Below are 27103 nucleotides of genomic sequence, written 5' to 3' on the forward strand. Positions count from 1 at the left end.
CAGGAATGCTATATTGCATAGATCTAGCATGCATCCAAATTTTATATTTAAGAATATCATACGAGGACAAGCTATGAGGTTATCTCTCTTACATTCCCTTGAGAGAGGTTTTAAAAATGAACTCTTAGAATTCAAACATAAACTTGAACAAACACTGTATACACCGGAGGAAATGGAAAATAGTCTTATGGATCTAGATAGGTTACGCTTAGATTGAGCGCAACCTTATTTTACAGCTTCTAATGACCAAGATGAGTTTACAAAATCTAGATCAAATATTACAAGTGAAGATGAACTTAGAGTATTTATATATTATACACAAGATGTTGGCCGAGTAAAAAATATTTATAGAAAGTATTGGGACATTTTGACAGTGAATCCACAGATACATCACATTATAGGCGATTTTCCTAACTTCACCTATAAAAATAAAATTAATTTGTATAGGATGCTATGTGGTCCGAACAGAATCACAAGAACATATAACACAGTAGGTGAGATTTATGGTACTAAGCCCTGTAAGAAATGTAACTATTGCAAGTACATTAATAGCACGAATACATTTGTACACCCTTGAACAAAAAGGGAATTTGTTTTTAAAGTGGAAGCTAATTGTAATACTGAACATCTCATTTATTTAGCTACATGCACGATGTGCTTTGCATATTATGTGGGCAAGACAGACCGAAGGTTGAGAGACAGACTTAAAGAGCATATTTATGATATTAATACCAAATCACTTAGAAGTGCACTATCTAAACATGTCTGCTGTAATAATATGTTTAAACATACTTTTAGTTTCCAGGTGATTCAGATAAATGTTCCAAGTATTAGAAGAGGTGATATTAGGAATAGAACGGAAGAAATAGAGAGTAAATGGATTATTAGGTTAAGGTCTGACTGTTACCCTGGTCTTAATGATAGAGTATCGATAAAACCAGTTCTTAAGAACAGGCCTCTTAGGAAATGAATTATATTATAATACAATATTCAACTCTTATTACGTTGGCTATTATGTAATTAATTTTTATATATTTTTACACACTATTTGCACAATAGATGAGCATATTATATGCGCATATATATATATATATATATATATATATATATATATATATATATTTATACTTCATTTTTATTAATTCTTAATAGATATTGTATAAATTGAGGGTTGCCAACATAACAACCTACACTTTATATATAGATATATAAGCGAAGCTGTTGTTGTATTTTTTTATTGAATAATTATGACATGAAATATAGATTTAAGCTGTGTTGCTTTATATAGTTAATCTTTGAATTGTCTAGGCTTTCATCTTGAATTAGTTATTGTTAGAGGAAATGATGTCATTATTTGAATTACATAAAAGAATGTAATTAAATGATTGTCTTAATGGCCGGAAGAAGCCTCAGTGGTGAAAGCGCTTGCCGTCTATAATAAAGCTTTATCTTTTACGCATAGTTTGATTCCTTTCAGTTTTGGATACTGTTTGTTCAGAGACAATTTCTAGAATGAGTTTAAGAATAATTTGAAAAATAAATTACTATTAGTGACTTGGAAGAAGTAATTAGGAAAGCAAATCTTGATTCAGTATCAGGCCCAGATAGTACAGGGTATGCAATGTACAAGGAATTGATTGGCAAAGAGAGTATTTTGTAAATGTTGCGAATGAACGGTTGAAGGAAGAATTTGTTCATGAAGAGATATGCAGTGGGGTATTAAAATCTATAAGGATCAAAGATGACAAGAATAAAATAAAAATGGAGACCCATACCACTAAATAACACAGATTATAACATTTTTATGAGAATAATACAGAAGAGAATGGAAGGAAGGAAGGATGAAGGATATTATGGAAGAAAGTATATATGGTATAAAAGCAAAGGGAAGTAAACAATTGTTATTGGTTGTGAGAGATATTGTTGATGATATTGCAAGGAACAGGGAGTATGTGAAACTTATGGTGGGTGATATTAGCAAGGTGTTTGATGCAGTAGGATATGATGATGTTTTGTGGGATGTTATGGAGAAGTACGGAATAGGCAGTAGAATTAGAAGGGTGTGCATGTCAGCATATCAAAATAATGGAGTCAGCGTGTTAATCAATGGGTGACTGAGTAAACAGATTTGCATTAAGTGCTGTACAAGACAAGGATGTCAAATGAGTGGAATATTGCCTGCATTGGCATTGCATGCGATAATGAGTGAAGTAGCTTATACAAGAAAAGTGGCTAGATATGTGATGCAAAAGGAGGTCATGATTCCGGTGGTTTTGCCATACACAGATGATATAGTTGAAGTTGCTAAGAACAAAATATGGATGAGAGAAGTGAATGGATGTTCAAAGGAAATGGGAATGACCTTGAATAAAGATACACGTAAGGGTTTGGGTGATGTGGTGAAAATTGGGGGGGGGGTGTATTTCTCAATGAATAAAGTGTCTTTGCTAGGGATAAAAATTGGAGAAATTATGCAGTTATGATGCAATGGGAGGGTTTGATAAAAGAAATGAAGAAAAATGTTGTCTGTGAAGGATGTATAGAATAGCATTCAGGAAAAAGCTTTATCTGGCAAATTCTGTATTAATAGGCAAAATAGCATATATAGCAAATGTTTATATGGCCACAGAAAAACATAAAAAGGAAATTGTGAAATTGTTTTGTTTCATATGGGGGTCAACATTAAATCCAGTGAAAGAGATGTGTTGTATATGAGTAAAGACGAAAGGGGATTGGAGTTACTAAATCCAAGTGCTTCTTCTGATTCTTTAAACTTGTATAGAGTATTCAAGTGGGAAAAGAAGAGAATGAGAAATTAACAGTGAGAATGATTATATACAAGGTCAAAATTTTCTGGAAGATGATGAGAATAAGAAAAAAGGAAAAAGAATATACACATGAAGAAATTAAAAATTATCAAGAAAAAATACTAACATGGAGTATAAAAAGTGATGTAGTGACTCAGTAAAAATTGATTTAGTGACTCAGTAGCTCAGTCTGTCAATTGCCTTGTAAACCATACATTTGTGCACGGTGCAGCGTTGCAGCAGTAGCGTTGTCACCTCACAGCAAGACATTCTCCGGTTAGATTCTCGGCTAGAGTGCCTTCTGTATGGAGTGTGCATGTCCTCCCTGCTTTTCTGTGGGTTTCCTCCAGGTGCTCCGTTTCCTCCCATGTTTCAAAGACATCCAACTAGAGCATTTCTCCCCAGGCCTCCACTGAAAATTGGCTTTGTTCCAAGTTGAACTTTCCTGGTAAACAAATTTTAAATAAATAAATAAGAAATAAATGATGATACAGAGAAAGATAGAGGGATATGATATAATAATGTGATGACACAATATTTTGTAAAGCCACTGGAGCATTCACCAGAAGACGTGATTAAAGCAATTAAAATAAAGAAAATGTGGTATACAAAGATAATGGAGCATCAGGATTTCCTTTGGAGACTGGTAGTAAATAAGTTACTAGTAAAAGGGAATATGCCATTTAAAAAGAAAGTTATAACAGTATGTTTATTTTGTGGGGAGGCGGAGACAACAGAGCATGCTTTTTGAAATGTAAAAAAGTAATGAAACTCTGGAAAAAGTTGTGTGAAGAAAGATTTTTTGAGAATATTAATGATGTAAACAATACAGATATGAATGTGATTATGTATGGATATTTTAAGAACAAGAAGAAAGAGTATGTGAGAAGTGTAGATAAGAAAGTACAGTTGTGTACACTTACCATAAATGAAGATGTTCAAGTGTATTCACTGTTGCAGTCATTACATTTGGGTTATCTGCCTGCAGGTAGCCCTCAGCCGGCCTGAATACCAGAGTCTTGGATTCCTGCATTGGATACTGTCTCTTGTTCCATGACGTCAGGTCGTCAGGGTTATAAAACATGCAGCTGACACCATTATATCAGTTTTTCTTGCCCCAGATGTCAGGTGCCCCCATAATGGGAAGCAAATATATGTTATGTTACACCTCCAACAAAAAGCAAATACACCAAAAAGCTCAAATACACCAAACAAGAAGGAAAGGTAGAGCCAAAAGAAGTCAGGGGGCTGGAGGGAGGGAAACCAGGACTGCAACAGTGAATACACTTGAACATCTACAATTAAGGTAAATGTACACAACTGTACTATGTTCTCCGTGTTCCACTGTTGCAGTCATTACATTTGGGTAGATTCCCAAAGCTAAGGAAGGTAGGAGGAAGTTAGAGAGCATTAGGACCAGCTATTAAGCCTTGCAATACTGCAGTGGCAAAACCAGCTCTGGATTTAGAAAAAATAGGCATGTGGTAATGCTTGGTGAAGGTATGAAAAGAGCTCCAGGTAGCAGCTTCTAGGATGTCCCTGGTAGGGATCCCTCTGAAAAAGGCTGTACAGGTAGATGCAGCCCTGCAGGAATGTGATCTTATCCCCTGTGGGGTAGGTATTCCATGATGCTTATAGCAGAAATTAATGCAATGGGCTATCCATTTAGAAACGGTTTGCTTTGAAATGGCCTTTCCCTTTGCCCCTGCAGCAAAGCCTGCTAGCAGCTGTTCAGATTTTCTGAGAGTCTTAGTCCTGTCCAAATAAAGTCTAAGTTGTATATGCACGCCCAAAAGGTACAGAATTCGTTCTCCTTTGTTTTGTGGATTAGGGGAAAAGGTAGGCAAATGAATGGACTAATTTAGGGCCACACTAGACACCACCTTGGGCATAAAGGAAGGATTGGTCCTGAGGGAGACCCTTGTCTGCATGGAAGATAATGAAGGGCTCCACTGCCATGAGGGCCTGTAATTCAGACACTCTTCTTGCTGAAGTGATGGTTAGAAGGAAGGCTGTTTTCCGATAAAGGAATTTCAACTCTGCAGTTGCAGCTGGTTCAAATGAAGGGAGAGTGAGCTTTTCCAATACAATGTCAAGGTCCCAGGCTGGAGTACGGGCTTGCCTGGGGGTTCTTAAATTTTTAGCCCCTCTGAGGAATTGCTTTAACAGGGGGTGAGAGAAGAGGGGTGGTTCAGTATTATAATGTGCTGAAATTGCAGAGGCATGAATTTTAATTGATGAGAAGGATAGGCCCTTGTGGAGCATTTCTGTTAAGTACTGAAGAATATGAGGTAAACTGGGCACCGTAGTGCCCATACCCTGGGTCTGGCTCCAGGAACAGTATCTTTTCCACTTTTCAGCATAGGATTTTCTAGTACTGGGTCTCCTTGCTTCCAGAATGACCTCTAGCACCTGTTTACTGAGAGATGCTATTGGAGAGCTCAAGGAATTAGCCAGGCTGCAAGGTTCAGGGTTTGAAGCTGAGGGTGCAGAATCTGGCCCGCATGCTGGGACAGCAGGGAAGGTGTCTGAGGTAGTTGCCATGCATCCAGCAGTATCATGCTGCGCCAGAGTGGGTACCAGTGCTGGTGAGGCCAGTCTGGTGCAATAAGAAGTGTCCTTGGTTTGTCCTGTTTGATCTTTAGCAGAACCTTTAAGAAGAGAGACAGAGGGGGAAAGGCATAAACCGAGAGGCTTTCCCAGGTAAAGGATAGGGCATCCACTTTCCAAGCTTGACTGTGGGGAGTCCTTGTGCAGAATTTGTCCAACTGGTAGTTCTGGGGGAGGCAAACAGGTCTATCTCTGGAGTCCCCCATTTGTTCCTCAAGAGTTTGAATATTTTTGGTTCCAGTTTCCATTCGTGTGGATCCATGAGATTTCTCCTTAGGTCATCTGCCAGTGAATTTAGCTTGCCTGGCAGGAATTGAGCTTGTAGGTGCACTTGGCGGTGTTCCACAGAGCTATGGCTAGTCTGCAGAGAGGGTACGAGTGGGTTCCCCCCTGCTTGTTAATGTACCACATAACTGTGGTGTTGTCTGTCTTTACCAATAATTGTCCTGGAAGGATGTGGTCCCTGAAGGCTGTCAGAGAATTCTGTACAGCTAACATTTCTTTTTGGTTGATATGCAGGTACATCTGACTCGGGTTCCATTTGCCCTGAATACACTGCACTGCCAAGTGTGCCCCCCATGCATAGTCTGATGCATCTGACGTCAGGGTTTGGGTGGCAGGGGGTAGATTGAAAGGCAGCCCCTTGTTGAGGTGACAGGCCTCTGCATACCAAAGGAACTTTGTCTTTTTACAAGGAATGATAGGAATCATTGATTCCAGGTCCTGAGAATGTTGAGACCATAGGCTTTTTAGATACCATTGTAGTTTCCTCATATGCAGTCTTGCATATGGAATTAATAGAATGCAAGAGGCCATGAACCCCAAGGCTTGCAGAATTTTCCTTGCAGTTAGCTGGGTCTTTGTGGCCAGTAGTTTGAAGTAGGCTGTCAAATAAACTTGTTTCTCTGGCATGAGGCAAGCCATCTGGGAAGTTGTGTTCAAGCTTGCTCCCAGGAATACAATCTGTTGGCAGGGTACTAGATGAGATTTCTTTTTGTTTATGGTGTACCCCAGTGAGGTTAGAAGTTTCTTTACAAATGCCAGATGTTTTAATAGCATGTCCTGGCTTTCTGCCTGAATCAGACAATCGCCCAGTTATGGGTATATTTGAATATTTCTCTGCCTGCAAAATGCAATGGCTGGAGCTAGACACTTTGTGAATACCCTGGGCACAGTAGATAAGCCAAAGGGAAGAGCAGAGAACTGATAGTGCATGGAGCCTACTCTGAAGCGTAGGTATTTCCTGCAATATTTCCTTATTGGAATGTGCAGGTAAGCTTCCTTTAAGTCTAAGGTTGCCAGCCAGGCATCTATGCCTAGCATAGGAAGCAGCTGTTGAAGTGTTAGCATTTTGAATTTTGGGATTACCAAAAAGGTGTTTAGAATAGAAAGGTCCAGGATAGGATGCCAAGAGCTGTCTTTTCTGGGTACCAGGAAAAGTCTTGAGTATAAACCTTGTCCCCTTACTTCTGCTGAGACAGGTTGAATAGCCCTGATACTTGGAAGAGAGAGAAACTGCTGTTGAGCCTCTGCCCACTGATTTGGGGTAGGTCTGGCCAACCGTTTGGGGTTGGTAAGGTGTGGAAGTGGAATCTGTATCCTTGGGAAACTATATTTAAAACCCATTTGTCCTGGGTAATGAGTTCCCAGTTTTTTGCATGCAGGGTGAGCTTCCCTCCTAAGGGAGCAGGCAGTTGAGCAGGGCTTGGAAGGGTTAAGGTTAAGTCATTGTGACATTTTTCCATAGGGCATGTCTTACTACTTCCACCTTTGGAAGTGGGAGCCCCCCACTGCTTAGGCCTGTGTGTAGCCTGAGACTGTAACCTAAGTGGTCTGCTGTTCCTGGGTTTGGACTGAGAAGGCCTAAAAGAGACTGTAAAGGACCATTTCTTAGAAGGCCAATGCCTTCTAAATCTGGGAGGCTGTACTTACAGGAAATCTTTAACAGTTTGCATAGATTTATCTTTTTCCTCCATCTTTTTAAGGACTTATTCTGCTTTGTTGCCAAACAGGCGGTTTAAGGGAGCATCCAGTAATTTATCTTTAACATGATCTGGCAAGTTTTGCTCCTTAAGCCAAGCATGCTTTCTAAGTACAGACCTAGTGACAACAGCCCTGCAAGATGCTTCTAAAGAGTCAAAACCACATTGCAAAGTATGTTTACCAACTTGTTCAGCAGAGTGCATTAAATCCTGTAATTCTTTATGTTCAGCACAGTCAGGAATCAACATCATTTTCTGTTTAAGTAGTCCCATAATATGCTGCTGATACTTTAACGTATGAAACAGGCAATTTAAGGCCCTAATGGCCAAAGTAGCAGAAGTGTATACCTTCTTACCCCATCTGTCCAAGGCCCTGGAATCTCTATCGGAGGGGGTAGTGTTTTTGGCAGCAGTAGCCTTATTGCCCTTTGGTCCTTGGGAAATGGTCTCTGGATCCTCAGTAGGATTCTTGAATAGGAACTTGTGAGAGTCAGATACTCTGTAATACCTGTCAGGTTTTCTGGGAGCTGGAGGTAAAGTGTCTGGGGCCACGCTAGATTCCAAGAAGGCATCATCTACAATGTCCAGAACAGAAGGGATAGCTAAAGGCCTGTGTTGAGGGAGGAGTAAGAATTCCCTAAGCCTCTTTTTGGAGTCAGAGTAATCCTGGCTTTCCCAGCGGAAATGCTCCCTAAGAGTGTGCAAGGTTTCACCAAAAGAAAAATCTTCTGGAGGGGAAGCAGAGGGAATGGAATCCTATGCATCAGAATCCTCATAGGTAGATAAGGGCAAACCCTGGTAATCAGAAGAAACAGAAATTTCAGAATCCTGATCAGAAGAATCAGAAGGAAAATCAGTTCTAGGTCTCTTAGAGGGGGAAGGCTGGCTTCCCCTAATAAAAGTAATAAGGTCTTCAGCCATTCTAAGCATTTGTTTTTTTAGGCATATGCGCCTGACCATACGGTTTGGATGTCAGTTTTCTAGGCGTGGGTCGAGATTTAGGTCTTGATGAAGAAGATGGTGGCGTCAGTTTAAAATGCAAATCTGTAGGCCTGAATAAACCCTCAGAAGCCGGTGCCTGCAAAGCGGCTCCGGACCCATCCAAGGTAGAGACATCCGCAGGTTCCATAGTCGAAGAAGCAATTTGCAGCATACTGGACTCCAAATGGGTCTCAGTAGAGGCCTGCAAATCTGAAGTAGTGGGTATCAGGGGCTGCAAAAGTCCTCACTGAGTACCAGCAAACTGGCGACTAGCTTAACAGAAGCTTCATCGGCAGGTTTGGACCTATGTGGTCTGTCTCTGTCTTTATCTTTACGTTTTTTTCAGAATATCGGTAGTCAGGTGGCTTACCGAAGCCATTTCTGGATAGTTAAACTGAGAACCAATATAATTTGCTGCTAAAATAGACAGACAACGAATAGTTCAGGATTTGAATAAGGCACAAAACTGACAGCAAGGGATGTCGTGGTCTGGGTCTAAGCAAGGAATGCAGTATGAATGAAAATCTTTATGGGGCATTTGCTTTCCACCGGTAAGACAATTGTTAACTTTTACTGGCATCAGTTAAGAGCAAGAAAAAGGATCCCCAATGGGATACTTAGCTTTTTTCGAAGACTTTGGTTCTGAAACTCGAAAATGAAAATGAAAATTTCAGGAGTTGGCCGACCAGCACTTGCAAACTGCTTCTGCTTCAGGCACCGCGCAGCAAGAAAGACTGATGTAATGGTGTCGGCTGCATGTTATATACCCCTGACGACCTGACGCCATGGAAGAAGAGACAGCATCCGACGCAGGAATCCAAGACTCTGGTATTCAGGCTGGCTGAGGGCTACCTGTAGGCAGATAACCCAAATGTAATGACTGCAACAGTGAAACACGAAGAACATTTTATTTTATGTAATGTGGGTTATTTGGAATAAACGACTGAATGAATTTTTTTTTAACGGGAAATGGATTTTGGCAGATATATTGTGAAAAAATAGATTATGGTTGTGGAAGAAGGAGTGGGGGTCAATTATGGAAGAACAACAGTGAGGTTGGTAAAGCAAAAAATGGGTATATATGTGTCTGTAAATATGCAAGTAACATTTTTGTGTTGTGTTAAATAGAGGACCCCTACTCTTTTCAAAAGGTGCCATTGGATCTTTTACATCGACCTGAGCTACCACCAACTCAGGCAGTTGGGACCTTGGTTTAACATCTCATCCCAAGGACAGCACTCCTGTTGTACTGCACTGCAAGCCAGCAATCCATCTACCCTTTGTGGGAATAGAACTCATTTCATAACCTTCTGCACAAAAGGTGAGTGTGTGACCTGTTCTGCCAATGAAAGAAAAGAAAGGCATCTTCCAGACCTTCTTTCTTGCAGTCCTGGAGCAGAATTTTTCCAGCTGACTGTTCAGAGAGAAGATAAAAAGGTCTACTTCAGGAACTTCCCACACAAGGATCAAATCCTGTAAGATCCCTCTGATCTAGATTCCATTCATGAAGGTATGCCTTTATCTTGCTCAGCTTGTCTGCTGCATAGTTTTACTCTATAGAAGGTAGGATGCCTGTAGAATGGGACTGTGCTGTAAAGCTATATCCCTTGTTAACAGGCTAATATGCATAGTGGGTAACATCTGGTTTCCTCTTGTTTATGTACCACATAACTGTGGTACTGTCTGTAACAACCTGAAGTGGTCCAGGGGACCAAATGTGATTCAGAAAGTTGTGTGGCTTGATAAGGACAAGTATCTCCTCATAGTTTATGTGCTTGTGTCTGTCTTTGTTGTCCCAGATACATTGCACTTTTATTCCCCTTGACACTTTTCTCCCCAAGCAATGTACAGTGAGTCTTTGTTGACTTGCTTTGGAGGATGGAAGGGGACAACTGGATTCAGGGATATTTGATGTTTTCTCTTCTCACAAATCCCATAAATGGAATCTGAAAAGATAAGGGGTGTTGGTGCTGGCAGCAGAGACTTCAGATACCATTGTATCTTTCTCATGTAGAGTCTTACCAGAGTCATCATGAAAATCATAGATGCAGTGAGACCTGAAATCTTGTGGTATTCCCTTAGAGTGATCGAAGTCTAAATAGAACAGGTGTAAAATTAGACTGATTTTTCCTATGGGGAAAAGTTCTTTGTACTGCTGTCTAGCAGAAACCCCAGGAGCACAATCCTGTGGGTCAGATCTATTTTTCCCTATGGAAGAAAAGCTCTTTGTACTGAGGTCTCTTGCTGACACCCCAGGATCACAATCCTGTGTGATGGAGTCAAAAAAGGCTTGAATCTTCTCTTGGAGTCCCAGCCTGCATAGAACATCTCTCACCCAAGAGACACATTACTGACAGTTTAAAAAAGACTCTGCAAAGATAATTAAGTCATCTAAATATGGAAAAATCTGGATTCTCTGCAGCCTGCAATTGGCTATAACTGAAGCTAGAACATTTGAGAACACTCATGGAGCAGTGGATAGTGGGTAGGGCAGAGAACTGATAATATAATCCAGACACACAAACCTTATGAAACACCTGAAATCTGGATGGTGACAAAAACAAAATCTCTAACCAAAGCAGAATTTAAGATCTCATTTTTTCATCTTCTGGTTCTGAGAATGCACCCAGGCAAACCTTTTCAACACAGTACCAGTAACAACAGCCCTGATGTAGTACCTACAGAATAATGTACACACTTCAAACATGGAATAGTGACCTGAGAAACAGGAAAAACTAAACCACACAGAGCCGAGTTTCCTCAGAGGAAGGATTCGTCATACTTTCACAATTAGGCAGAATGACCTTTAAGCCTAACAATTCAAAATTCTAAAAATTAAAGTTACTGAAGCATATACTTTATTCTTAAACTTATTTGTTTTACCATCCTTGTCAGAAGAGGAAGGACTAGAATTAACAAAATGCAAAATTAACTAAATCTATAGCTGCTGGGTCATCTCTGGGATGAGTGCATATTAGGTGCAGCTGGCTGGCTATCAGGGAAATCACAGGCTGTAAGGAATATATCATCCAATGCTCACAGCATTCAGGGGATGGGAGGAGGTTCTGGGAATTCTAGTTGTAACAATTCATAGTACTTTCTGAGGGACAGAGAAACCTCAGTGTTATCCCACGGAAAACACTGGCACATTCTGGAAATAGGCTCATAGAAAGAGAATTCTTGAAAGAGATATTCAGACAACATATTCTTCTGTGAGTCTGAAACAGAAATCTGAGGAGAAAAACGTGCATCTGTTCAATCGCATTCCTCTCCAGATTCAATTTCTTGAACCTCTTCAGGAAAAGAAGAATCTCTTTTTCTTTCATCAGAAACCATGGTCAATAGCCTGTACAAGACCCTCAGTCAGGCTTAGTAAACTATTCCCTTCCAGTGAAACTGGAGCATGACTAATTAATGACTGCAAGTGCTTACCCAGGGATGGGAACAATCTTCTGGCTAAGCAGGGGCACCTTCCCTGTCTCTTCTCTTAACATACACAAACTGGCTGTCCCTTGCCCATTGAGGTGACTCCATCAGCTGTAGAGGACATGGTTAACCCACAATCCATAGTGGCTGTATGGACAACATCAGAGAGATACAGTTAAAAAGATGAGTGGTCTGAGGAGCCAGCTTTGGTCTCAGCAGAGCCACCCACCTGTGGCTGGGGCAAATTTAGTTAACTTTCTTTTTGTGGCTGGGAGGATGACTGCCCATGGGACCAGTAGTTTGTTCAATAGTCAAGCTGAAAATGGTGTTTCTTTGCAAGGGAAACTATGCAGCACAAGCTGGTAAAGTTTTAAAAGCAGTATAAACTCCTTTTTTCCAATACAAACACAGTAAAACACATTCTAATACACTTTAGGAACCCCCAAAACTAATTTAAACAGTCTCGCCACAGAAAAAAAATGTTTTTAGAATGTTTAGATCAACTTTTAAATAGTCAAACAGAAAAGTGAACTCCTGTTTAAAAGTACAGCAAAGTCACGTGACAGTCAATAAAAACATCAATATTCCTAAATTAAAATGTACTTTCTTAAACAGGAAAGTAAGTTTAAACATTAAAATTAATAAGTCGGAGTTTTATCCCCAAGGGAATGTATCTGCCCAGCAATAGAACATCACAAGCTACCATCAATTCTGAAAAGCCCACAGGGGTGCACTAACTTCGGTAGCAGGAAACACTGAAGGGCTTGGGTGCATGGAAGATGCCCTGAAGCTTTGGAAGCTGGCCAGTTTTTATATAATATGCAGGATATAACCCACAGAGCTAAGGCTACTGCAAAAGTGATTAATATGAAGAACATGTGCATTCAAAACATTTACATTTACCTGATAAGCTGCATCTCACAGACTGTACATCTGAAGTGGACAGCAACACATCACCTCTCATATGTATTCATGTTTGCTGAGTGGCTGACGAAAGGGTCTTACATGTAAAATCACTGCATTCCTGCTAGATAGTATGAGCTTTATTAATCACATTAACACTGCATCCCATAGTTATAATATTAAATGAAACACAACTCTGAAAATCATTCATAAGAAGCAAAAAAAAAAAAAACAAAAGAACTAAAGGATAAAAAAAGAAAGATCATTTAAAAAATAATTGATACTCATAAGATGTAGACTGGGCTTGATTATGGGATTTTGTAATGTTTGTGAAACATCTTGAAACACATCTATCTCTACTGCAGTCAAGCTCACTAAAGCAGCATTAATACTCTCAACTTAGATTAAACTACGTTTCATCACAAGAGGGCACCAAAAGCATTCTTCCTTCAGTAAAAAGCCTTGTTTAAAAAAATCCATTCTACACAAATGGCTTATCTGTACATTTTTATTTTACGTTATTTTTATTTATATGGATCTTTCTACAACCATTCTCAACACTCATTGTAATATACCTCAGCTGTATTAGACTAACCAAGTTAGCTGGTGTGAATTCCCATACAGATCTTACTAAAGCCACAAAAAGACTTCTTCATTGTCAGACATTTCAATATTTTGACCACAGCATACCTCTCAACCTCTTAGAGCAAGAAATCTGAACAAAGCCATAAATAAAAATGGGACAAAGATCCAGAACTAGGGGCAATTTTTAAATATTACTCTTCCAAACTTAGGAAGTTGATAGAATAACAGGTTTTGCATTAGCATGAATTTTCTGAAGCGTATGAAATCTGAAACTCAAATATATGTCATTATTTTCTAACTTCAATCTTTAATAATTTGCCACTAATTTGCCAGCAAACCACAATTTTATTAAAAACGGACCAAAGATATGAGGCAAAAATCTGGATATTCTGCAAAAATATGTACAGTTGAGAGGTATGCCACAGCTATGGGATAAAACTTTCAATTATACACACCTTATTAGCAATTTATTCCTAACTGTATTTCTGTATGTCTTTTAACTGGACAAGCTCACTGGGATATTTCTGTTCTAATTTTTTGAGAAAATTCAAGCACTAAAGAAGGCATTATTTCTGTTAAGACAACATAATTAAATGAGTAGAACTTTTTATGAGAGTAAAGATAAAGCCAAATAAGAACAAAACATAAAGTAAAAAATAATATGGAAAATAGCTGGTCAATCTACTATGTATATTACAGATGCTTATGATAGGAATAAGTATCACAGATAACTGTACGCATAACCATATTAGGATCTACAAGCCTAATCAGTCTAATGACCATATACACTTTGCCAAATACCCACCCTCAGTCTTTAGCATCTCTGTCTCAAAAGGTATGGCCAGTTAGTTTTAGTATGAAGTTGAGGGCACCTATCTAGTCATCCAGGTTTCATATGAATGGGGATATGGAGTTGCACTGATTAACTTGCAGAGGAAGACTGTTCCAGAACAGGGAAAGATGCTGGGTAACATACTTATCTCTCCAACATGTTTATTTATATGCTGATGAAAACTGAGGTTTCTGGTTCTAGTGTTAGCTGCACTATTTGATTTATTGAGATACAGAAGGTCAGTGATAACAGCCTCTCGGATGGCACAGTCTCCATTCCACAGGAGACCAGAGATTTTTTTTTTGTTGTCGTTGTTGTTAGGTTCCTTTGGGGCCTGTCAAGTTTTTAATGCATTTTTTGAGGTACATACTAAAGGAAGCATTGTAGTTTATAACAGGTCTGACTAGAGCTGAATATAGAGGAATAATCACTTCTTTGGATCTGTATGAAATACCCTTTACAATTAGTTGTTATATATAGAAGGATTTCCTGACTACATTTGCTACATGGTCATCAAAGAACAGAGGACTATATACTCATATGCCCAGGTTTCTGACTACTTTTTTGTCTGACAATGTAGTATTGTCAATGCTATAAGATGCAGTGAATTGCTGTCTTCCAAAAAGTACAATAAACATTTCTTGAAGTTCAGTTGTAGCCCATTATTCATACATCACATTTTTACTTGTGTAAACTCTTTCTGCAGGGTACAGACATCCCCAGGTTTTTTGACAATTACACCCACTTTGCAAATGTCAGCAAATTTGGTCAACCAAGGTGCTAGTTTTAATTTCTGAGTTCTAGTCTTATTGTATGCTTTGAAGGAGTTTTTTTCTCTCATTATAAAGCTTATTTATGTCAACTGACCACCAGTTATACAGTTATCAGTTTGAAATATGAATTAATGTTCTGAGTCAATAACCAATCAGATTTTGTGCTTTTAGACTTTTCGATAAATGTTAAAATAAAGATAGCAAAATGTGGGGAATTGTATATTTGAGGTAGAATCGTCTGATTGCCTGTAAATTAGGCCCAGTGTAAAAGATGTTTTGAGGTACCCGTTTGTCATCTATCTTGCTCTTTATCTACAAACAGCTTCTGCTGTTCTAGTTCCATGTCATCATTGCCATTCATCAAAGGAGTTCAACCTATGCCTAGCCATGTACTTGGAGGGTAATCTGTAGTAATAAATCCCTATGAGGAGCCCATGAGGGGTGTCAGTTTCTATACAGTCTATATCATGCTGTGCTGAGGTGACACCAAAGTCCTCGGCAATATCAAATACATGTTGCCATCTTACAGCAAAGAGATTGCTTCACTAGGAATGGCTGTCTCAAAATGCACTGACACTCGTTGTCACATATGTGGCATAATCTTACTCTCCTTCTCCCTTTCTAGGGATATCATTTGCCTGTGCTGATGACTGTCCTCATAACCAGCTAAGCCGAATATGGCCTGAGTTCATTCTTGAGCTTGTGAAGATGATATACCTTCCCAACTGCTAACAGGCTGACTTATTTTACTCTACCAGTAATACCATGGATGAAGACAGACATTAAGGTCAGAGAACTCTGGAAATACACTGTACCTGAAACATTTTCAAGTAGCAGACAGGCGGCACTGCATTCATTCCAAAGAATCTGTGCTAGTCTTCCATTTACATGGATAACATATTGTGTTTGGTATCCTCTTCTCATCAACAAAACATCTGGCATTAATGTTATTTAGAGTGTAGCATAGTCACCGTAATGATGCTGCAACATCTCCCGCTCCCACTCAATAACAGATCCCCAAAAAAGCAGCAGTAATAACTTACAGTCAGACATGAACACAAAAGACTATGGATGAAAGCTTATGTGAGACATGAGGTGAATCACCAACATCCAGGAAAAAAAGAGTGTTTCCTTCATGAGCTTTGCAAACAGCATTATAGTGTCCAGCACAGCATTTGCTTGTGGAGATGACCCACTAATGTTGTTTCATTACAAGCTTAATGAAACATCTATCCATTACAAAAGTGCTCACTTTGACCAGCTGCTGTTGTAAACATAAATCCTTCAGAAAACTCATGAAGCAGTGCTGCACTTTAAATGTTCTCTCACACACATGCACACGTTGCCAATGCAAATAAACTTGAAATATTCTGTAATGAGTTATTTCCTGAGGTTTAACAGAAAGCTGAAGTAGTTTTTTCTTTCTGATGGTCTTTAATTCAAAGCCAATATCCAGCTTATACAACTGTGTTATAAAGGGTCATATTTATATTAATGAAGTTTATTTTATTTTCTGTATTTACACTTTGATGACTGGGCCTGTTTAGAGGTCATACTAACCAGGGGAAATTTGTCCAAGACACATGAGAAATTCCCCTTCTCTTTTCAATAAATGTCATGAGATCTTTTTATACCCACCTGAACTGTACTTCAGTGTTAGTTTTGGAAAAATTAATCCAATCACCTGGTGTGAAAATAGAACTCACAGCCTTCTGCACCAAAAGCAAGTGTTTTACATGTTGAGTTATGGAGAATACCTTAGGAATTAAAACTTGACAACACTCATGTGTATTACTGTAAAAAACATTGCTAATGTTAAGATGAAAGGCCAGTTGTCTTGTGAAATTGTGAAGATGTTGCCAATCACATGAATAGTTATATCTGAAAGAAGTGTGGCCTACTGTGTATATAGCATGTTACAAATGTATAATTCTTTAAAGACTTAGGACTGATATTTGAATACCACAGATGAAAAAAATCACATTGTATGCTCCTTTAGTGAAAAATAAAATCACAGACGTTGAATTTTGATGCTCAGAAAAAGGAGAAATCATTGCTTTTTTCACTCTCTTTTAGTGATACATATGCAAACTGGAAGAGTCAGTTTATTGTAAAAAAAAAAATATGGGCCTATCTGACATGAGTAATGCAATGCTGACAAAGGCAAACACAATGCCATTACTTGTGTCATCATGAATGCACTCATTACTATCGTTTACCTAATTACTTATGGGTGAACAATGGTGAATACATGCACTCAAAAGAAAGGATTGCTATGATTTACCCGAGTCAAATAAGGCTTCATTCTCACCAAGTATATTTTCTGCAGGTTTTATATTATGCTGTTTTCACATAAAAAAACAGTACCATCATTGTCACTGAAGGATCTTTCATAAATAATTTAAAAGTTTCCAGAAGATCATGGTATTTGGTTCACTGGGATCAATTCCCTTTCAAATGCAGTGTGGGTACATTAAGAACTGAAACAGTACAGTTATTCTCTGTCATTACATGAGAAAGGTTTAATAATAATAATAAAAAATGTAAACAGTACCAAGTCGGCCTGCATCCTGAAGCTGAATTTTCAACATCTCCATTGGAGTGGTAACAATAACTTGGCAAGTCCCAGCTCCACAGCCTGCCAGCATCTCTTTCAGCAAAGTGAGCTTCTTTCTGTAATATATAACGGGAAGCAAAGGTACTTGAGATATACAGAAATAGCCTGTGAACTAATTAACCTAAATAAATTGGTCTTACTTATGGATTCTACCTCAAACACATTACAGAGAAAAAAAGTGCAAAACTGAGATGTATACCTTTTAGGTTTGGCTTACTTTGCTTACCTCTGCTGCTGACGTACTAAATATCACAAGTAATAGAGTAACAAGTTTGTTGAGTCTTTCAAACTATCATCAGATTCCTCTGCTTATTTCAAATTTGCTTTTGCTGACATTAAAATCTGTTGTGACATCAAAAATTAAGTTATCACAAGTCATAGTCCTGTTAAGGTTTATGGAGGTACAAACTTTGACAGCAAGTAAAATTGTTTGGCTTTATTTATTTATTTACTAAACATTTGTATCTGGCCTGTTTTCATTCTGGTTAAGCTACAGAGTCCAGTCAGACAGAAGTGTAAGTTCCCATTCCATTGACTTTTAACGTACAAGAATTATCTCATTCATTGTTTCTGATCCCACAGCAGTCTCAGAAAGCCTAACCCCTGTCTATGAAAAAAATTCCTTTCACTGACCTTGAGGCATCCCATAGGTCTTCATATTGTACCCTCCTCTAAAACTAAAGGAAAGAACAATAAATTAAGTTAAACAACTTCCTGTACAAGCTTTGTTCTTTTACTATGAAGGTTGGAACGCAGTTTGTCAAAAAAATCCATTTGGTAACATATAAAAGCTAGAATACTTTATGAAAGGGTATTGAAATGTGGGGCTTCTCTTCAAAATTGATAGTAAGTGGCCCTTAACTAGTGACACTTAAGTAAGAAGGAAAAAAAAAATATTACTTCCTAAAGGTCTTTCTGTTTTCCCCATAGATGAGGCCTCTTTCAGAAAAAATGCTGCACTGACACCCACATGCACACATTCTCACAGCTGTATGTAAAAGTAAAGAAACTGAAAAGGTCCTCTCAGAAAATATGAATCTTAACTCCTTTTCTCGCAGTTACATGACAACATAACAAGAACCACAGCAACAACAAATAAACAACTCAGGGTGTTTTCTTTGTTAAACAACGTCTAAAACTCAGGAAACTTTCATAGTCGACCTGAAAAAATAAGTTTCCCTAGGTCTAGAATGTGTAACTGTGGCAAATTAGGGACATAGGCCTTTGTTAGGAATGAGCTGTGGACAAACGTTATCAATTCCACATATGTAGTGCTATTGTAATATATCATCACAATAGAATACTTTGATGTGTTTTGCTGGACTTGAAAATAACATTTTCCTGACTGACTAATTAAAAAATTAAAACATGGACCGTTTAGTAAAAATATAACTCAGTTTTTACTCTTATTTTGGAGCAAAATAATAAATGGCTCTGGCACTGAAATCAATATTGTTATTCTTTCATAAAACTGCTCTGAAATAGCATTATCTCATACATATTTTGAGTGATACTGCATTCAATGACTATTGTTTGGTTGGATCCTGTATAGTGACATAAGCACAAATGCAACCTACAGCTTTAACTGAGGGGAAAGCATCTGAAACTCCCTATGCAAAGGGAAGACCAAGAATCTGCTTTCTCTGCCGAGGTCCTGGCATGTTAGCAGAGGGTTAATACAATATGCTGTTTTTCTTTACAAAAACTGACTACCGTGCAGAGGCAGTTGCAAAAAGAGAATTTGCTGAAACTTGAGTTGCATTTGTGATCTACCTCCTAAGACCAGATGACGTCACAGGACTGAAACAATTACAATGCATTCACTGAAACATGTGACAGTCTGCATATTATCACAAATGAATCAAGCGCAAAGGACTTCAAGTCAGCATATATTGCATTTATCAGTGCTCAGGCAATGAGGCAACTGTGCTTCATATCTGCTTATTCTGATTCAGAATGGACCACCTCATGCTGTTAATTTAACACATTTGTAATGTCAAAGTTGTGTCATGTTCATCTGCCCATCCATCAAACCATTCATCCATCTATCTATTTTATAAACTGTTTTGTTTTTTTTTCTAATGAGGGCTGTTGTGGTGGAAGGATAAGCAGGATAGACAAGAGTTTTCTTATCCCAGTCACAGTCACCAGGTCATTCCATGGACCCTTTAGGTGTTCCCAGGTGAGCTGAGAATGATCATCCTTCCAAAGTGTCCTGGATTTGTCTCAAAGCCTCTTTATGAAGGAGCAATAGCTCAGTACCTCCAGCACTTTTTAGTGGACTTATTACCACTGGATGAGCAGATAACAGTGCTCGGCCTGCAGGTATCAGCCATGCTTCAGGGACTTTGGCTTGGCTTAGATGTCTGGAAAATAACTGGCCCAACACCGATCTCTGCAGTACAACACTAGTGGCAATTTTATATTCAGAGAATGTACCAGCAACTTTCACTACTTGGAATTTGCTGGATAGTCAGCTTACAATGCAACAGACATCTTAGGGACTCACATTACATTTTTAAAACTTTTCAATATTACCAGCACAGAGGATAGTGTCAAACGCCTTGGCCAGGTGAGGGAAAGTAGTGTCCAAAGCCTCTGTAACTGTTTTCAAAGAAGTTTACTAGGTTCAAGAGACAAGACTTGCCTTTCACAAAACCAGATTGAGTGGGGCCTAGATCAGTTAAGTTGCATATAAATTACCTTTACTATGATATGAGTGGGGCCTAGATCAGTTACTATGATACACTCAGTGCCTTTGCAAATAAGGTTAGTGAGGCTGACGGGCCTATAATTACCTTAGCCTGTAGAGGGGACATCCTTTTGTACAGAAGACACAGTGGCTGTTCTCCAAGCATCAAGGACACACCATATGGATAGAATGAAGCTGAACAGTTTAAGCAGAGGCTTGGATAGTGCATACTTGGCAGTGATGAGAATGCAGCCTAGTATGAACACAGCCTAGTATGTTATCTGCTCCAGCAGAATCATTATTTTTAGCCTTTGACATGGATTCTAAGACTCGTTCCATGGACATTTCAAGAGAAACAAATTTTTCAGGGATATGGTATCAACAATGTGAGTAAGTGGGGTAATGTTAACACTAAACATGTCCGCTAATTTACTGTCTACATCCTTGGGACTGGAATGTGTGGGATTATTATGGATGCACTCAGTCATTGTTAAGCATTCTTCCTTAAATTTCTGATATAAATGAAGAAAGATTTCTAGTTCCTTTGGTATCTGTAGCAACCTTAACGTATGCTGGTCATGTCTAAGGCAACTGTAAGTGACAAACTTTTGGACCTGGATATGACCTCCTTATCATATACAATACAGAATTAAGCAGTTTTTGAAGCAAAAAGTGAGCTGTTTTGCATTTTATTTTGTTGGCAAGGATGGCCCCCTGAATATATTTTCAAAGCTGAAAATACCTGCCATGACATGAAAGACTGAACCCACAATGCCTCATTACCTAAATTAATGTATACACTATTGTATTTGTATGTTAAGTGCATCACAAGTATCTTATATTTTCCTAGAAAGGCAAGTAGTCAACCAGTTCTTGCAGATGAAGTATCAAACACTGAAAATTAATACATGATGCAATGTAAATAAGAAGCACCTCCTCTAAAAAGGTAAGTTACTTTTCAATTACCTATAATGCCTTGCAGCTGTATGTAAGTAACTCTTTGCTCAGTACCCACCATGACATCACGTCAGTGTGGTTATAGAAAAAAATGAGCAAAAAGTGAAGCTAACAAATGAAACAAATTACTGTCATCTAAATGTTTTTTGCAATTTCTCTTGCAATTTTATCAAGAGGAGTACAGTGGAATCAGAAATTAATTGTAAAACAAAGATGCTCCCAAACAAGACCAATACACTTTAAGTTCATACTCTGCTTTACATTTTCTAACAGTACTCACAAGTTCCTGGGTGGCATGTATCAGTTTGGTCTTGATGTGGGGGAAGGGGACTTCCTACAACTTTTCATTATTTTCCCTTTTGCTTTACGGTTTATTGATAAAGGAGTTCCACCAGAGACATTTACTCTTGAATTTACAGTTATATTTCGGGCAGATGGGTACAGTCTTTTCTGTGCAGATATTTAGATGCTGGTAAATATTGTGGGTGAATGTTCAGTCTATTTGTATGGGGTTGATTGGAGTTTTGTAAAGTCTTCTACAAGTTGAAGTATGTTTGCCATGGAGAAGTCTCTAAAGATGGTTTCATTTGGTGGTTGCCTGATAGGGATGCTAACTGATTTGTGGTCAGATTTAACCAGAAATAAGGAGATGATGCATGGTGGGGTACAGGTGGTCACTAGATTGGTAAGGACCAGGTCAAGAATGTTACAGCACTAGAGGGTTGTTTTACAATTTGCTCCAGTGCATTGGTATAATGAAAGTCAAAGAAATGCAAAACAAATCCTTTTTTTAAGAGGTGTGTGCTAGTCAATACTTGGGTAATTGAAGACTCCTAGCATGAATGCATTTGGTTTGATATTTAACCCCTCAATGTCATTAACATAATTTCCATCATCTTTGGGGACACTGATGGGGATCTGTAGCTAGCAATGAAGTTATAGTGGGATTTGTTAAGGGCGATTTGGATTTTCAGGAGCTCAAGATTAGGGTTGTGGATAACTTAATTTCAGATAATGGTGTTTCTGACAAATACAGATAATATACTCCCCCACAGTTACCCAAGCGTCTAAAGGTATAATACATACTAAATCCTGGTACTGATGGAGTGCTGCCATTGCATTGAAACCATGTTTCAGCAATTACACAGATGTGAATGTTTGAGTTGTAGGAACTTTTCTGTTTAGACTCTTAGCACTGAGTAGTATCACTATTACATTGTCTGAATTTGGGTTTGAGTTTGCTATGTATGAATGTCCAGTAGGGAGACTCTGCCTAGAAAAGGAACTATGGGGGCAGCAAAGGCTTTAGACAGTATGTGGACGCTCTGATATGAGAAGTGTAAGATATTAACAGTGAAACCGGAAGTCTTGTCTACCATCTCACCACAGGCTGACACATCCCCTGAGAATGACACAAACTGCTTAGTCGATTCTTAAAGCCAATTACCTCGTCTTGGTATCAGGTATCATTCTTGCTGAATGCAAGACACTATTCAAGAGCAGCGTCTTTCCTGGCTCAAACAAATGCATAGTAAGTTCCATCATGCCTCTCAGCATGTCCCCCTCGGTGGAGAGCCTCAGGTCATTCACCCACACATGGGCCACTGCCAGGTCATAGTCATACTTGTTTGGTTTAAGGAACCTTACAGCCCTTGTGACATCACAGATTCTGGAACCAGACAAGTAGCTTACAGTCACCCTGTTCTTGTCCAGTTCAGTATGTAGTCTGTATGCCTAAATTATAGTTGTATAAGAACTTATCATAACAGAAGATGTCCTGATGATCACTGCTGCAGTATTCCAAACTGTTGGTTATCTCACCAGATAACCTGGATGCATGGCCAGGATACCAAAGCCAAAACCTTCCACAGACCCACACATCCAATGTTTGACCTAAACATGTTGGTGTAAGGGAACGTGAGTGGACATATAAGCATGAAATCTCAGACTCTCTCACTGCTAGTCTGAATGCAGGTCCTGTACCCATTGCTCTGTTCTATGGGTGGTCACTGGTATCATTAGCCTTCACTGTTTCAGATAAGTGCCCCGCTGGGGAACTTTCCTTATGTTTTTTTTTTTTTTCATAGAGTTGGTATTTAATTCTTTATTAAATGTCAGCTAGGAGGGGAAATTGTGATTGTGGTCAGCAGATTACCTACAGGGATCTCCACTCCCAGTACCTCTTCTGTTTAGGTGCAGGGCTCAATTATAAGAATTGTATGATTTTCCAGTCTGTCATACCTAAACCCTTATGGAAGTGACTTTCTTCGCTCAGTATGTATTTGGAAATCCAGCATCTTAAGCACCTCACCTGGCTAAGATGGCAGACCCTTCCATCCCTGACATCCTGCAAATACCAAAGAAAAAGAAGAAGCAATTTAAAAGGCCTGGGCTTGACATTATGCCTGCTCAGTCAGACCCAGGTGTATCCGCTTAGGTCTCAGAACCTGTGGTACACTCAACACTTTCTCAGATTCTCACTACTGCAACCCTGCTGGAGGCCAGTATGGCGTCTGAAATGATTGATGCTATCGACACTGGTGAGAAAGGGGTAATCCTGTATAATGATTTCTGAAGATATACCTTGGTTAGACTGGAGGACTAGGGCTGGTCATAGTACTTAAGAGTTGGAGGGGAAACTTCTATACAAGACCCTAAAGATTTAAGGAAGAAGTATTTAGGGTGATACTCTCAAGTTAGATTAGATATTGGCTAATCTAGCAATACTTAGTGAAAAGACACAAATAGGTTTGAAAAGAATGATAAATAGGTTCATAGGTTGGTACTAGGCTATCGGCCCTAGGGCCTACACAAGCCTAGCCATAACAATTCCCTGGCTATTTCTTCCCACAATATTTATTTCCCTGGACCCCTGTCTAGCAGGGCGACTGATGTGATTCCTGGGATGAATTTCCTATTTCCCATCCAATCATCAAGTTTCCTTTTGAAGGGGGCCAACGAGGTGCTCGGCTTGACATGTGATTCACCTATTAGCCACTACTAGTGCTGTCCTCAACGCAGTTACAGTCAGCTAAAATGCAATATCCATTTGCCCCTTCTCTTACAAGAAGCAAAACAGTAGCACACATACAAGCTGGCTTGTGAGAAGCAGATGACAAGCTCTTTGGTGAAGAGCAGTCTTGTCCCAGATATTCTAGTGGTCTGTAGAGTGGTTGCAGCCTACTTCTGGTAGATGTCTTGGATAGCTTGTACAGCAGCTCTGTACAAAAGAGCTAAACTGAACAATGGTCCAAAACCAAACCAGTCAGGAAAGTCCCAGAAACACTGCACAATCCGTAACAATCCAGAGACAGTCCGGAATTAAAGTCCCTGTGCTCCTTCTCTCACTAGGAGGAAATAAGTAACACATCATTGCATAAAGACTGCTGACCACAAATAATGCTGAAGACATTTAGTGGAAGCAGACAAGTAGTAATCTACAAATCACACCATTGATGTTGACAAGCATGCCCTTGTACATGAGAAGATGGACCCTGGGATGTGCTTGATGATAACACACATGTTTTCTGAATAGAGCAGTGAGTACAGGTGACCCCCCCACCTCAATGGACATCAATGTATGATATCAAAACATCAAAACAAAATATAAGATCTCTTACTGCAACTAAAATGCGTCGAATGAGCATACTGTTCAAATGTGAAAGTGCGGAGACTCCACAGAACGTTAGATATGCAAAGTGCATACTGTAGCCTGCTTCAGTGTTTTGCTTAATGTATAAAGGTATATGGGCTTGAGAAATAAGTGCACAAGAGGCAGATTATTATGGGCAGAGCACTATGGGCAATAACAGTCAGTTTCTGGAACAATGTCATTGTCATAGTCCATTGCCAGTGCACACTGAAAATGACTCTCCAATGCCACCATCCATGGAACTTCAGATGTTTAATCCTTCTCCTATTGGAAGACAGTGGGCAGCAACCCTACAGACACAAACTTATACCTCAGCAAAATTTTTAGCTGTCAGACCCCTACATATTTTGCATTCTAGGGAATCAACATAATTAAGCTCCTTAGTGCACTAGAACCTAAGGAGAAGTACTGTAGTGGCACTTGAACAAACTTGGAATGCCTTGTCTCTTACCTGCCATCCATGATGCAAAACTACTGAGTGCCTCCCAGGGAAAGCCACCTTGTATATTTCATAGTAGCTGCTGTGGCTCCCTACTGCCTCAAACAAAATATGAGAAACATGCTGACTTGTATGGTAAGTACAGAGATATTAATCACAGACACCTGACAGATGCTCTGTCTGCATATACCTGCAGATAATCTCTATGAAGGGCAAACAGTATTCCTTTACTCATGCATCGGGGAAAGCCATATGAGAAGCATTGACTGCTGCCTGCCTGAAGTCTTATATGATATAGGCAGGGCTGATCCCGATACCATCAGACTCAACAGTCTTCATGGCTGTTGAACATGACACAACATTCTGCCTCACTTTTTATGGTCATCACACAGTAAGCCAGACACAGTATCTTTATTCTCCTCAATGGGCCTATAAAACCATGAATAGGGTACAGCTGCCTCACAGCCATGCTATCCATGAGGAAGGTGCTGTGCATGAGCAAGGCTTCTGATCAACTGACAAATGGCCATCACATTGTTGTGGGTGATGACCAAGAAAACTTTAGCATCATCTCCAGTATGTACCACATGGTATAGAAATGCCTCTCTCCTCATAGGGTAATGTCCTGAATCAAACTAATTTATGCATGAAACTGCATCTAGCAACAATCCTGCCACAGCTGTCCTCCATCATATGATGCTTTGGTACACGGTTCACTTACTTGAAAGGTTAAGGATGACTATTTTACTAATGACTCATTCTCACTTGTTGTGGCCTACTCCCCCCTCCCCCCAGTCTCGAGTAGGGGGTCAGACAAATGTTTTACAGTTGTATGGATTGGAAGGCCATGGCTGATTGGCTTCTAAAACCTCTCCCCTGCTGGCATGATGGTTGTAGTGCCCCTTTGCATATGCAGGACAGCTTGCCCAGAAAGCATCATTATGATTTAGGACAATATATGCATTCCTTATAGCACTGAAGCACAAGCTGTGTTGCCCTTTTTCAAAGTGCTAAAGGGTATACCTCTCAGGGTACATGGAGGTATGTTTATGGATGTCAAAGTGTCCTCCTGTCCATTCATGTTGTTTTCAGAAGCAATGAAAAAGTCCTGTAAGGACAAAACAGCAGTTTGTGGGTTTAAAGTTGATCAATAAAACTTAACTGGTTAATGTTACCCCTAGTGCTGTTTGTGCGCACATTTTGTGTGTGTGCGTGTGTGTGTGTGTGTGTGTGTGTGTGTGTGTGCGTGTGTGTGCACTCGCAAGCAAAGGTGTGTTACTGTGGTAGGTGATATGATTCATGCACTTTGTGAAGGGTTTTGCTACATATATCTACACCTATATATCTAACCATCTACAGACAGATAAATATAGATGAAGATATATATGGGTACGCCACAACTTATTGAAGAGCAATATACTGAAAGCAAAATCCTGAAATGCCAAACTATTGAAACTTTACTATATTAAACTCAAAATACTTACTCATTACACATATGAACTACTTATGTACACTGTGTCACTACACAGTCAGTCAACAAACAGTATCACTCCCCTGTTAGAGAAACTTGGAAATAAGCATTAACATGGGTCCTGTAGGGGGACGATGTCCAGATGTCCTTATCACTGCTGCAGTATTTTTTACTCTTGAGATATCTTGCCAAGGATAGCCTAGCATACAGTCAGTATACCAAAGCCTTTACACCTTTCAGGCATCATATATTAGAAGTGCAGTCTACATGCAAAGAGTAAGGTATATATGTGATGTACAGATGCCTTGTCCTCAAAACTTCTTAGCCGCCAGCCTGAACGCGACTTCTGAATTCGGCCAGTATGCCATTCACTGAG

The 27103-nt window shown here is 39.3% G+C and overlaps 1 protein-coding gene across 1 annotated transcript in view; it reads right to left on the reverse strand.

Moving 5' to 3' along the window:
• The window catches only part of SLC25A22 (solute carrier family 25 member 22), a 1136472-nt gene that overhangs the window by 302205 nt on the left and 807164 nt on the right, over positions 1-27103 (reverse strand). The window contains exon 6 of the mRNA XM_044059339.1: positions 17454-17572. Within this exon, the coding sequence (XP_043915274.1) occupies positions 17454-17572 (119 nt within the window). The remainder of the gene's footprint in view (positions 1-17453; positions 17573-27103) is intronic.

This window comes from Protopterus annectens, chromosome 17.part0, assembly GCF_019279795.1.
Source record: "Protopterus annectens isolate FY-2018-M chromosome 17.part0, PAN1.0, whole genome shotgun sequence".
Lineage (NCBI taxonomy): Eukaryota > Metazoa > Chordata > Ceratodontiformes > Protopteridae > Protopterus > Protopterus annectens.